The sequence below is a fragment of the Dromiciops gliroides genome, chromosome 4, assembly GCF_019393635.1.
Source record: "Dromiciops gliroides isolate mDroGli1 chromosome 4, mDroGli1.pri, whole genome shotgun sequence".
Classification (NCBI taxonomy): domain Eukaryota; kingdom Metazoa; phylum Chordata; class Mammalia; order Microbiotheria; family Microbiotheriidae; genus Dromiciops; species Dromiciops gliroides.
In genome coordinates this window covers 63737361-63750849 of record NC_057864.1, presented here as the reverse complement: position 1 = coordinate 63750849, position 13489 = coordinate 63737361, and the positions used below count along the sequence as shown (strand labels likewise).

The 13489-nt window shown below is 35.5% G+C and overlaps 1 protein-coding gene across 8 annotated transcripts in view; it reads right to left on the bottom strand.

Moving 5' to 3' along the window:
• DNM3 (dynamin 3) overlaps positions 1-13489 on the bottom strand; it is a 592171-nt gene that overhangs the window by 392688 nt on the left and 185994 nt on the right. For all 8 annotated transcript variants that reach the window (XR_006356236.1, XM_044000106.1, XM_044000101.1 and 5 more), the window contains exons 6-10: positions 13109-13269; positions 10740-10882; positions 7477-7612; positions 4943-5010; positions 174-312 (exon numbers count right to left, since the gene is read on the bottom strand). Coding sequence is in view for 7 of the 8 variants with exons in the window: in XM_044000106.1 (XP_043856041.1) it covers positions 174-312; positions 4943-5010; positions 7477-7612; positions 10740-10882; positions 13109-13269 (647 nt within the window). In the remaining variant the exon portion in view is untranslated. The remainder of the gene's footprint in view (positions 1-173; positions 313-4942; positions 5011-7476; positions 7613-10739; positions 10883-13108; positions 13270-13489) is intronic.

Genomic DNA, 13489 nt, shown 5'->3' with positions numbered 1-13489 from the left:
TCTACTCCATTCTTCAGTATCCTAAAAGTAGTATCGTTTTTCCATCCCAAAGCACATTTATATTGAGATAGTAGGTAGAAATGGAAAGTGGTGACTAAAACAAATTCCTTTCCATAACTAGAAGGTCGACAGAAGATCACACAATGATCATAATGAAATCATTCAGAAGTTACCTTTTTGGTACATTTCTTTACAGTGTTGATTAACTCCTGCATCACCAGGTCTACACTCTTCAGGGAAGGTCCTTTTAGCTTTACAATTTGTTTTTTTACTATTGCTTCAAATGCCATATCTGGAGTAAATAATCCTGTCCTGTAAATAGAGAAAACAGTATATGAGATCATATGATTTTTTAAGCGCTAATATTCTAGCTAGATAAAGCATTTATGGTAATAAAACCAAAGCATTTAAGTTTATTCCATCTGTGGTAATAAAAAAATACAAAGCAATTCTTGAGGCACATAATGATTTGTAACATCCATAGTGCTGTAACTAATAATGTCATTATTCCTTATAGTTCACATTAGATACCAATCTGTGAAATAATATGTACAAAATTGGAAAAAGAATACCACTGCTTAAAAGTATCACTGGAGAGTAGATTTTACAGAAAATGAAAATGAAAAATGTTGGAAGGAATGTGAGGAAATAAGAGTTGTGAATTGGTCCAACCATTCTGGAGAACAATTTGGAACTATGCCCAAAGAGCTATAAAACTGTGCATACTCTTTGATCCAACAATACCACTAATAGGTCTGTGTCCCAAAGAGATCCTCCCCTTCCCCCCAAAAGAACCTATATGTACAAAAATATTTATAGCAGCTCTTTTTGTGGTAGCAAAGAATGAGAAACTGAGGGAATGATCACCAATTAGAGGAATGGCTGAACAAGTCGTGATATATGATTGTGATGGAGTACCGTTGTGTTGTAAAAAATGACAAAGTGGATAGCTTCTGGAAAACCTGGGAAGACTTATATGAGTTGATGTAAAGTGAAATGAGCAAAACTAGAACACTGTATATAGTGACAACAATGTTGTAATGACAATCAACTATGAAAGACTTAGCTAATCTGTTTAATACAATGATCCAAGACAATTCTAAAGAATTTATAATTCAATAACAATGAAGGAGAAGTGGTAAGAAGTGTCGAACAGGATTTAGGAAGCATAAGTCTTAATATAAGTTATATAATTAACTATTTATACATAGATAACTACAACTTGGGTAAACATCTTTCGCGATCCTCAATTCTTCATATATAAAATGAGTACCTTGAATCACATTATCTCTAAGGTCTCTTCCACCTCCACAACTAAATTGTTCTAAGTTTCTCCATCTCACGCTATTTCCCAAGAGCAACTAAGAAATGTGAATTTGCTAAAAGTACAAAAAAAAAGACCGTAAGTTTAAATCCCTGCCCCCCAATCTTAAAATTTTGCCAAGAGTCCCATGGCACTGTTTGTGTTGCTAAATACAATGATCACCAGTAGAGTAACTAAGCCCCATCTCTCTTGCCCCAGATGCAAGAGATACTTTACCAATATATTAATTTTCTTTTCAGTAGCTTTGTGTCAGTCAGTTAGTCAACAACCATTTATTTATTAAGCACTTAGTATGTGCCAGGCACTGTGATAAGTACTAGAGATTTAAAAAAAAAAAAAAGGCTACAACAATCCCTTCCCTCAGTGAGTTCACATTGTTTTTTTTTTTCTTTTCAGGGCAATGAGGGTTAAGTGACTTGCCCAGAGTCACACAGCTAGTAAGTGTCAAGTGTCTGAGGTCAGATTTGAACTCAGGTCCTCCTGAATCCAGGGCCTATGCTTTATCCACTGCACCACCTACCTGCCCAATGAGTTCACATTCTAATGAGAGAGATAAAATGCAAACAACTAGGTACATACAAGATGTGTACAGGGTAAACCAGTTATAGAATTAAGAGGAACCAGAGAAGGCTTCTTGCAGAATGTAGGATTTTAGTGATTAAACTAGATAGTTGTCCAAAGGGCTGTCAGTCAATAGGTCCAGTTTTCATGAAGACTCAAAGTCTCCCATCTATAATTTAAACTTATACTAAAAGAAAGAGTTTTCCCCCAAAATACCTTAAATATGTTTAAGGTCTTAAAGTCCTGCTATGGCTATGGTCTGTACACAGATATAGTATGAGAGAACTAACATCCTAAAATATCAACCTAAATGATTAACTATATGGATGGCCAATGTTGTGGGTCATGACAAAAATAGAATACAGGTGTGTCCGTATTAGTACATGAACAAGGCATACCTTGAACACATATTAGTTGTGTGATAAAGGACAAATCACTAACTTCTCAGTGCCTTAGTCTCCTGGTCTGTAAAATAGAAATAATAATACTTGCACTATTGTGAGGAAAATATTTTGTAAGCCTTAAGATTATAGAGATAGAGATAGAGATAGAGATAGAGATAGAGATAGAGATAGAGATAGAGATAGAGATATGGATATGTGTAGGACTTGTCATTTTTGCATCAAAACACAAACATCCAAACTCATTGCCACTGGGTTCTTTTACATAGTTAAAAATCATCATTGCATATATCATATTATAGTTGTACTAATTCAATTTAAAAGTTAAATATAAATGCAACTTTTCAAAAATACACAAAGCAAAATATCTTTGTACTCACATAGCTAATATTCAGAGGAGATTCAAGGCTTAATTTTGAATGGAATCTCAAAGGAACAAAGGTGATTGGGGAAAAAATACATCAAAAAAAAAGGGGATTCCTTTTTTCTTGTCAGGTAGTTTGCTGTGGGGAAGCTAGGTGGAGCAACGGTTAGAACACTGGGCAAGGAGTCAGAAAGACCAGAGTTCAAATGTGACCTCAGACGTTTACTAAGTATGTGACCCTGGGAAAGCCACTTAACCCCTCCCTGCACAAAACTAGAGAAGGAAATGGGAAACTGCTCCAGGATCCTTGCCAAGAAAATCCCGTGGAGAGTTGGTACACAGGGTCACAAAGAGTCAGACAGAACTGAAAGTCTAAACAACAACAACAAAGTTGGCTGGAATAAAAGGAAAATGTTTATAGGAATCAAAGAGATTATTGATATGAAATCAAGGGCACTCGCAGAGTGGGGGTTTTCCTTGTTTGTTTTCGTTTTTCTCCAAGATACAGTTGGGGGAACTTCAGGCCTCTCAAGGTCAGAAAATTCTGGCATAAAGACGGGTCTCAGCCCCTAGATATAAGGGACGGACATTAATATGAAGGAGAGTGTGGTATAGTGAGAAGAACCCAGAATTAACCGTGAAGGCACACTGGTCCAAATCTTGTCTCTGCTACTTACTACAAGCCACTTAACCTTATCAGCTCCAGCTTCTTCATCCATATAATGAGGGAAATGGACTAAATGAACACTGTAACTCCTTTCAGCTTTAAATCTGCATTCCAGGAGTAGCAGACTAAGCAAGAAATCTGGAGCTTGTATAGGCAAGAGGGAGAAATACTGGGTGTAGAAACAAGAGATATGGGTTTTTTTAAAATTCAAAAGAAATCCAGATGCCAAGAGAGGGGCCTTGACAGAAAATCAAATTGGGACAAGATAATTGGCTACTCATTTGCCAAGCATGTATTCATTCTCTTCTAGAGCATCATAGCCCTCCTGCTAGGTACTTATGGTAAAGAATAAAAAGCAAATTTTTGTCTGAGAGTTTAAAAACTTGAATTTTGTTCTCAGTTGTAGCACTCACTTTTGAATATACCTCAGAAAACTATCCTCTTTTCTTCCTTCAAAACTTAGTACAGATTCTGCTTTTTGCAGGGCCCTTTCCTGGTTTCCTCTCACCAACTGCTAATACCTTTCCACAGGTAACCTCCATTTGTAGTGTCTATTTATGCATAATTATTTTCATGTGTTTTTTATTTGACTGCAAGCTTCTTGAGGACAGGGATCCTATCTTTTTTTTTAAGTGAGGCAATTGGAGTTAAGTGACTTGCCCAAGGTCACACAGCTAGTAAGTGTCAAGTGTCTGAGGCCGGATTTGAACTCAGGTCCTCCTGAATCCAGGACCAGTGCTTTATCCACTGTGTCACTTAGCTGCCCCTGATCCTATCTTTTTGTCCTTTTTTTTTTTATCCCCAATGCTAGGCATAATGCCTGGCACGTAGTAAATTCTCAATAAATACTTGTTGACCGAATGACTTACTTTACACAAAATCTAGACATTTCCAGAATGATTGTATTAGACTCTGGTGCCTCAAAAAGATAAGTATGATTATATATGTAACACATACTCAGTCCCAAGCTCAATCTGGAAGAAAATCATTGTCTATGGTCAAAGCTATTGAGAATAAAGGAGATAATTTTTTAAAGTATCATTGAACAAATAGTTCTATTTGATTTTAGTATATTGTCAAACACACATGCTTAGCCATATACACGTATATAAAGTAATTTACAATTAATCCCTTTCAATTCCTATCCCTAACCTTTTCCCAATTTGACCCTGAGATGAAAAGTTTGGACTGAATAGGAGGGAAGAGATCCCAGATCATCTGAAATAACTAACAAAGTTGAAAACAGAATTTAATGTATATTAAATCATGGCATAAGATGGACACAGTGTGATATACTTTTCTGGAAGATTACCCACGTTGATAAAATTAGAGATCTAATGAAGTAATACAATTGTTTTTCATCGCAATTCTGTTTTTAAAAAGAGTAATTAAAATCAGCCTTTTTTAAAAAACAAGGGTAATTGGTTGCAGGAAAATAAAAAAGATTATGTAAGGTGTGAAGAGCATCATTATAGAAACTAGAAATAGGATTTCCTATTAATATGACTCCTACTTCTCTGCACTGTTATCATTTGATGAAAAGATCACCAGTGACACATCAAAAAACATGTTTGTTTTCTTTTGATCATGATAACTAAAGACAAAGAAATCCATGTATCACTCACCTAATACCGTGAATATTTTTGATTGCATAGCTTATTTCTCTTCTCAGTTCTTTCTCGTTAAACTCCATCTACAAAACAGTGAGGCAAGAATAGATTCTGCTCAGTTCCTTTTGAATAATTAGGCAACCCAATATTAAAGAACAAGTATGACTTAAATGAGTTATTCAGAAACGGATACCCATGTTTCTTACAATCTACAATCAGAAGTTCAGAACTTTTGTTTATATGCAGGTCAAGAACAAGGGCTGAACCAGGTGTTTTGGGTGGTTATAGAAGGTTTTGCTGGTGACTCCATTACAAATAAGGGTAGAGTTAGCTTGGGATATAAGCTTGGCACTACCCAGACCTCGGGTCAAATGCTGCCACAACATTTACTAGCTGTGCTACCCAGAGCAAGTCTTATCTACTAAGGCATCAATGAGTTAAAATGTCCTTTAGCAGAAGGAATTTCAATACAAGGAGTTCCTTACACTAAAGAAATCACCCATCATTTTCTTACTAGCATACAAATAACAAAGGTTATTTTAAAGGATCCTGCCCATCTGTTATTTTGATCTCTGACATTCAAAGGTAAGGTGTTTATTATATCAACTCAGAACACTAATTGGTTTAAGAAGCCATAGTATAGGGGCAGCTAGGTGGCACAGTGGATAGAGCACCGGCCCTGGAGTCAGGAGTACCTGAGTTCAAATTCGGCCTCGGACACTTAATACTTACTAGCTGTGTGACCCTGGACAAGTCACTTAACCCCAATTGCCTCACTAAAAATAAAAACAAAAAAATTTTAAAAAGAAGCCATAGTATAACTGACAAATATCCCTACCATGTGTTTTATATATGTCACCTGTCCTTATATGAACAATGACTATCATTTCTTGGTAGCCATTACAATTGCAGTTGAAGATAAATGAAACATCTTTGTAAAAGGTAGTTTATGGAGGCCTGTATCATCTCCAATATCTTTGCTAACTCTAAAAATCTTTATAGCCTTTAATGTTGGACTAACCCACTATTGGGATTGCTGTAATAAATTCTTTCAGAGTTTCCAGACCCCTCTAATTGTTTTTTTTATTTGACACTATGGCTTAAATCAACTGGAAATTTTTAAAAATCAAATACTTATAGGTATTAGAACTTGAAGGAATCTCTCAAGCTCATGTAATCTAACCTTCTGCTTTCAAGTAAGCAAGGTATTATTCTCACTTGATAGATGGGATAATTGAGGCCCAGGGATGATACAAGGCATCATGGTACAGTGGAAAGAACATTGGATTTAGAAATAAAGCATCTGCATTTGAATAAAGGACCGAAGTTTGACATAGATTCAAATTCCCTGTCTGACCTCAAGCACATCATAGAACTTCTCTGAGCCAGTTCCCTCACCTGTACAATTATGTGATTAAACTCAATGACTTTTAAAGTCCCTCCTAGCTCTAAGTTTGAGTCTGTCATTTGCCTCAAAACCAAATAAATAGTAAGAAAGTAAATGGAAGAGTTTAAATTTAAACTGAAGTTCTCTGCTTCTGACTACAGTGTTTCCACCTCTAAAATTCCATGAGACATGTATTTTTTCAATCATAAGAGCTAATAATTGGGCATAAAACAGAGAGGGTACTGGCCCTAGAATTGGGAAGACCTTTGTTCACATTCTGTTTCTTGACATTTATTAGCTGAATACCAATGGGCTAATCATTTAATGTCTATGAGACTTATTTTTCCCATGTGAAAAATAGTGATAAAATTTTTCTAATGCCCACCTCACTGGGTTATTGTGAGGCCTAAGTAAAAACTATATATTTAAGTTATTGTCAACAGCATTCTCAAAGTTAAATGTATAGTTTATATACTGAAAGGAAAACAAATGTGTAAGTTATACTTTTAAAACTTAAATGAAAACTTACCTACTTTCCTTTACTTATTTGTTAGGAAATAGGTGTTTAATAAATGTTTGTTCAATTGAAACCCACAGGTAATCTTTTATTCTTCTAGTTTTAAATAGCTGATTAAAATTTTCAGGGGAAAGATTAAGATCTAAATAATAAAAGTCAGATTGAAAATGGAAATATAAAATTTTTTGAGATGTATTATATAGTGGCTAAAATTAATATTGTGGGTATTTAGTACTATAACTCAGAATTATGCATGTCTAATGAACCCATTTTTGTTTAAAGCATTAAAATTATTTGGATTAAAAAAAAAAAGGAAAGAAGAGAATAATGTGTAACAGGATGCCCCACACTGGCCAAGAGTTTTGATCTTTGAAACAAACCAGTAACACTTAAGACAAAGACCTAATCCCTCACAATATCAAATATGGAGTGAAACTCTATTAACATAGGTAATAATTACCAAAAGGTAATATTTCCCCTTCTTCTTTCCTGCCACTTTATCATAAGTAATAAGGAGCTAATTGGGAAACTCGGTTGCTGCCCTCTTTTGTTTTCACACAGTCCTTCCTCAGCAGTGATTTTGACAACAGCCAGAATGAAAGAAAAAGGCCAGGGAAGCAAGAAAGCCCATCCAGAAATACACACCTTCACGATTTCAAAAGGAAATCTTTCATGGAAAATTCGGTTTATTTTTGCACCACCAGAGAGTTCCAGTGTATCCACTTGATCTCCTGAGCCTTCAATTCTTTTCTCAAAATCCACTGAAAACTGTTGAACCATCCTAAAATATTAAAGAAAAAAGGTTTAAGTCAAAATGTCCAAGTTGAAGGGTTTTCCTTTTCTGAAATGAATTTTACTACATGTATTCCTAGATATTATTTTCCTAATGTATCTAGTGGCACCTACTGGCAAAATTAAGAATGCATGCTTTTCAGCTCTAAAAAAATAGACAACTATACAGTTTACATAGCAAGCACAATTTAAAGTGGCATAAATACTGAAGTTCTTATGTATCCTTAAATGAATTCTATCCATTTGATCAGAACCGTTAACAGTATTTAAGTAATATTTCAATTTTCCTAATAGTAAGGAGACAGACTATGAGAGTATTTGGTCTCCCTTGATGAAGTCTAGTCTCACATGGTTCATATTAACTTCATCTTGAAAGTTCTGGCAAAACTGGCAGATGTTAATTGCTGACCCACTGTTGGTGATATTTGAATGATCATGGAAATAGGGGAGATAACACAAGGTTAGAGAAAAACAAATGTTCTGATTTTCAACAAAAAAGAGGTTATGGGGAGACTACAAACTATGAACCAGTGAAATTGACTGCTGAGAAAATTCTAGAATGGATTATTATAGAGGTTGTTGTCAAAAATCTGGAAAGGGAATCATAAATTATAAAGATTAACTTGGCTTAATCAAGAATAGGTCTAACCTCACTTCCTTTTTTTGACAGGATTAGATTAGTAGAGAAGAGACCTGGAGACCCTTAAGAAATAACCAGAATTAAGGGGTATTAAATGGATAATAAATTAACTAAGGAGACTGAGGATGTTAGACCTCCATCTTTTATCCCCCAAGACCTACTTCTCTTCTGACCTTCCTATTACTGTTGAGGGTACCCAGTCTCATACTCTTAGATACCCACACTCACAACCTGTGTTATCCTTGATTCCTCACTATTAATCAGCCCACAAATCCAATCAGTTGCCGAATCACATATAGTGTTTCTATACAAAGTTTCTCATATACAGCCCTCTCTCAGCTCACACAGTGTCCCTCATCTCCTCTCACCTAGATTATAGCAACAGCCTCCTTATTTGTCTCTCTGCATAAAGTAATTCCCGAATCCAATCCATTTTCCACAGAGCTTCAAAAGTGTTTCTATCTAAATTACCCCTCTACTCAAAAAACTCAAATAAAGGAAATGCCTTCCTATTGTTTCTAGAAACAAATACAAACTCCTCCATTTGGCATTGAAAATTCTTCACAATTGGGGCAGCTAGGTGGCGCAGTGGAGAGAACACCGGCCCTGGATTCAGGAGGACCTGAGTTCAAATCTGACCTCAGACACTTAACACTTACTACTAGCTTTGTGACCCTGGGCAAGTCATTTAACCCCAATTGCCTCACCAGAAAGAAAACAAAGTAAAAATTTTGTTTTTATTTTAAAAAGAAAGTTCTTCACAATCTAGTCCCTTCCTATCCTACTCTTCTTACCCACTACTCTCTCCAGGCACTCCACAGTCCAGCCATACTGGCCTACTTGCCATTCCGCACATATGACTCCATCTTCTATCTTTGTGCTTTTGTGACAGCTGTCTCCACGCTGAGAATGCACTCCCTTCTCACTTTCACTTCTTAGAATACCTGACTTCCTTTAAAACTCACCTAAATTCCTCTTTGAAAAAGGCAAAGGGGGCCACTAGGTGGTGCAGTGGATAAAGCACCAACCTTGCATTCAGGAATACCTGAGTTCAAATCCAGCCTCAGACACTTGACACTTACTAGCTGTGTGACCCTGGGCAAGTCACTTAACCCTCATTGCCTCACAAAAAAAAAAAAAAAGAAGAAAAGAAAAGAAAAAGGCAAAGACTTGATTTTCTCTTTCCCCAGCAATTAGAGCCTTCACCTACAAGGTCCATTTACTCAGTATATATCTTGTCCCTACCTCTTTACGTACATGTTGGCTCCCTCAGTGGAATGTAAACTCACTGAGGTCAAGGACTGTTTTTGCATTTTCTTTATACTCCCAGGTCCCTCCTCACTTCCAACTCTTTAAATCTCTAGTTCATATCAAAGTAGGTTAAAAAGCCACTTTCTATATGAGGTCTTTCCTGAGCCCTCCAGCTACTAGTGCTCTCAAAAATATTTTGCATTTACTTTTTATCTGTTTTTATGCATGTATGTATGTTAGATATGCACATAACAAATATATATGTATATAGCTATATACATATGCTAGTTTGTATACAGAAATATGTACATAGATATATAGATTTATAACATTTACTAATATGCATCTATGCTATTTCCTCTGAGAGCACAGGGACAATATAAATTTGGTCTTTTTATCCCCAGCGTCTCACCCAATGTTCATGGACCACTTAATAGGTATTTAACAGTGCAACAAGTGAAGTATATTGACACTAAAATATTGCCCTAATATTTCATCATGGCTCAGAAGCGACATTGAGTACACAGGCTATGAGAGCAGACAAGTTCTTGAAAGTCCTATCAGTCTGGAAGACATTGATTGATCAAGGACTAGACTGTGGAATTCTGTCTGTGGAACAGAGTACCTAAGTTCAGCAAAACTTGTGACTAAATGATTGTCACCAGGTACTGAAATGCATTTGGCCACAATACCTTATGAAACCATCTTCCAAGGCTTGGAATGGTGGCAATCAGGATCGCTGAAGGGAGAACCCATAGCTAAGAAATCAAAATCTCTTGGGAAGTGTATTACAATCATGAAGAAACAGCACATTAAAATAATTACCAATGACATTTCTAAAAATGCTTAAAATGTGTAATTTTATATTTAATTCATATTCTCATGCAAGAGCATTCCTAGCTCAAAGACAAAAACAAAAACAAGATAGCACAACTAGTATTAAACCTACTAATTAATTGAATGAAATGACCCAAATTACAACATAAAATGGAAAAACCAAATAGTTAAGAATCTAATCACATGGTGAGGGTAAATATCTAAGTATCTAAAGACTAGGAAGTCTCCGGAGACTCGCCTATATAGTAATAAATGATAACAACAGAGGAAGCCAAAAATTAAAAAAAAATAAAACATACAAAAAAGTTTAAAAATAAAATAAGAGAGGAAGCCAAAAATCAAAATGAAAGAATGAGTTTATGAACAGGATAGGACAGTGACAACTCACTGTAGCAGAGCCTTTGTCTTTCTTGTAGGATCTTCTGGCTTGAAGTTTTTGTAGGCTTCTACTTCATGTTCTATAGAGAGTAATTGTCCCTGGAGTTTGCTCCTGAAGCTTGGCAATGTATCTCGAATATGGTTAGTAAGTTGCTAGAAAAAAAATCATGATAATGGATAGATTAAAATTATTATTAATATGGTAAGGAATTATGTATTTTCTTTTCCTTTAAACTTTTGAAATATCAAATACACCTTGTTATATGCGAATACGAGAGGATATAACAATTGGAGCACACTTTGTTGACATGGTTCCCTTTGGGCTGCTTAGTGTTCTGTGACTCTAAGAAAACATTATGGCTTCAAGATGGAGTTTTGCATAGTGCATTTTCTACAGTGGTAAAGTTCAGTTTTTCTGTATTCTTCCTAATTCCGTGTATGCTAGCAATCAATCACCTACTACATGCCAGGTAGCTGGTGGCACAGCAGATAGAACTCTGAACCTGGAGTCAGGAAGATCCAAGTTCAAATTCAACCTCAGACATTTATGAACTATATGACCCTGAACAAGTCATTTAATTTCTGTTTGTCTCAGCTTTTTCATCTGTAAATAACAATCATAATAGCATCTACCTCCTAGAGTTGTTGTAATAATCAAATGAGATAATAATTGTAAAACACCTGGCACATGGGAAGCACTGTATAAATGTTGTTATTATTATTATTATTATTATCATACCTCTTCTATAGGTAGTTCTTGGTCTGTTTTCTTTCCCCATTAGATTGTGAGCTCTATTAATGCTATAACTGCTTTTTACCTTACTTTTTAATCCTTAGTTTGTATTTAGCACAAAGCCTATCACATAGTAGGAGCTTAACGACTGATATGTTAACTTAAACTGCACATACCGTTTGACTCAGAAATAGTTCTTATACAGTCAAAATTGTCAAAGAAAGAGAACCATATGTACACAAAATATATTTACATTTATAATAGCTATTTTGTTGCAGCAAAGAACCAGAAATAAATGGGGAAGCCATCGATTGGAGAATAGTTGAACATAGTATTGTGCTATAAATAACAAACAACTGGCAGTTTCAGAGAAACCTGGGAAGACTTTATGAATCAATGCAGAATGAAGTAAGTAGGACCTGGAGAACAATTTATAAAAAAAACAAATTCTAAAGGAAAAAAAAATGAAAGACTTAAGAACTATGATTAATCACAATGACCCACCACAATTTCTGGGGACAAATAAAGCAACACACCTATCTTCTGACAGAGATGACAGACTCAAGATGCAATGAGACAGACTGGACATGGGCAATGTGGGAATTTATTTTGTTTGACTATGTACATTTGTTACAGGGCTTTTCTTTTTTATTCTTTTCTTTTCAATGCAGGTAGAAAGTTGAGAAAAAAATATTTATTAATTTTTTAAAATTTGAAACAAAAAATTTAATCATGTGCCTCATCAACCATGTAAATTTTCACTAGAATTCATATGTACATATATATTGTAACGATTGGAATGACGCCACCTGCTGGAGACTTACTGCAGAAGAGTTCCGCCCATGAAATGAAGGTCTTTGAGGGCAAGACCAGGAGTCTTTTCTTTGGCGTCAGGAAGTGACGCGGGCTAGTGGGAGGAGGAAGGAAGAGACTGGCGCTCGGTCTCAGGCTCTTTCCTGGGGAGGCTGATGGAGAAGGCAGCTAGAAATGCGCTCTCCCTTTAATAGATAGAGGAATCTAGGCCTTTCTCTCTCTCTTTACCAAATTCTTATTCTCCTTAATAAATGCTTAAAAGTCTAACTCTTGCTAAAGCTTATAATTTATTGGTGACCACTCATTAGATTTTTTAGACAGACTAGCTAGAATTTTAGCCCTTAACAATATGCATATATACATATACACATACATATACATACATATATTTACACATATCTATGCATTATAATCATTTTTATATACTCAAACATTTCAGCTATATCACTTGTCTTTTTAGCAAAACAAAAGGAAAACTATGCATTGTGTTCATAGAACAGGATAAGATCTAGCTCCACCTTCTTTTTTGGTTCATAACAATAAAAGCAATATTACTGGGGCAGCTAGATGGCACAGTGGTTAAAGCGCTGGCCCTGGATTCAGGAGTACCTGAGTTCAAATCCGGCCTCAGACACTTGACACTTACTAGCTGTGTGACCCTGGGCAAGTCACTTAACCCCCATTGCCCCACAAAAAAAAAATAATATTACTGTCTTTTATTTGGAAAAAATGAATTTTAAAATGTAAAAATAATATTTACTTTCAAAGTTTCAGCATATAATTTGTCCAATAACTGAAAAAAGCATGTTAAGAACAAATATCTTGCTATTCACCTGATTTAGGACTTTCTGAAGATGTGGCGTTCCCATTCGATCAGCAATATGTCTGTAGCCTGGGTGGGAAAGAAAAAATTTTCTTTCTGCCAGCAGGGCTGCCTTAATATCCTTCTTTCCATCAATGTCTTTTTGACTTCTATTTACCACACCCACATAACCTAAAATAAGCAAGAAAAATCAACTTTCAGGGTCCAGAATTTAATTAAGCATATCTGACTTATAATGATACTTTTGGGGGAGGGAGGGGAAATATCACGAGTGGATCTTTTGCTTCAAAACTATGAATTTCAAATTGATTCCCAGACTATTATGTCTCTCAGATGTTCTGTGAAATAACTATGTCCATTTAGCAGTTAAGTAAATTAGCAAAAAAATCAG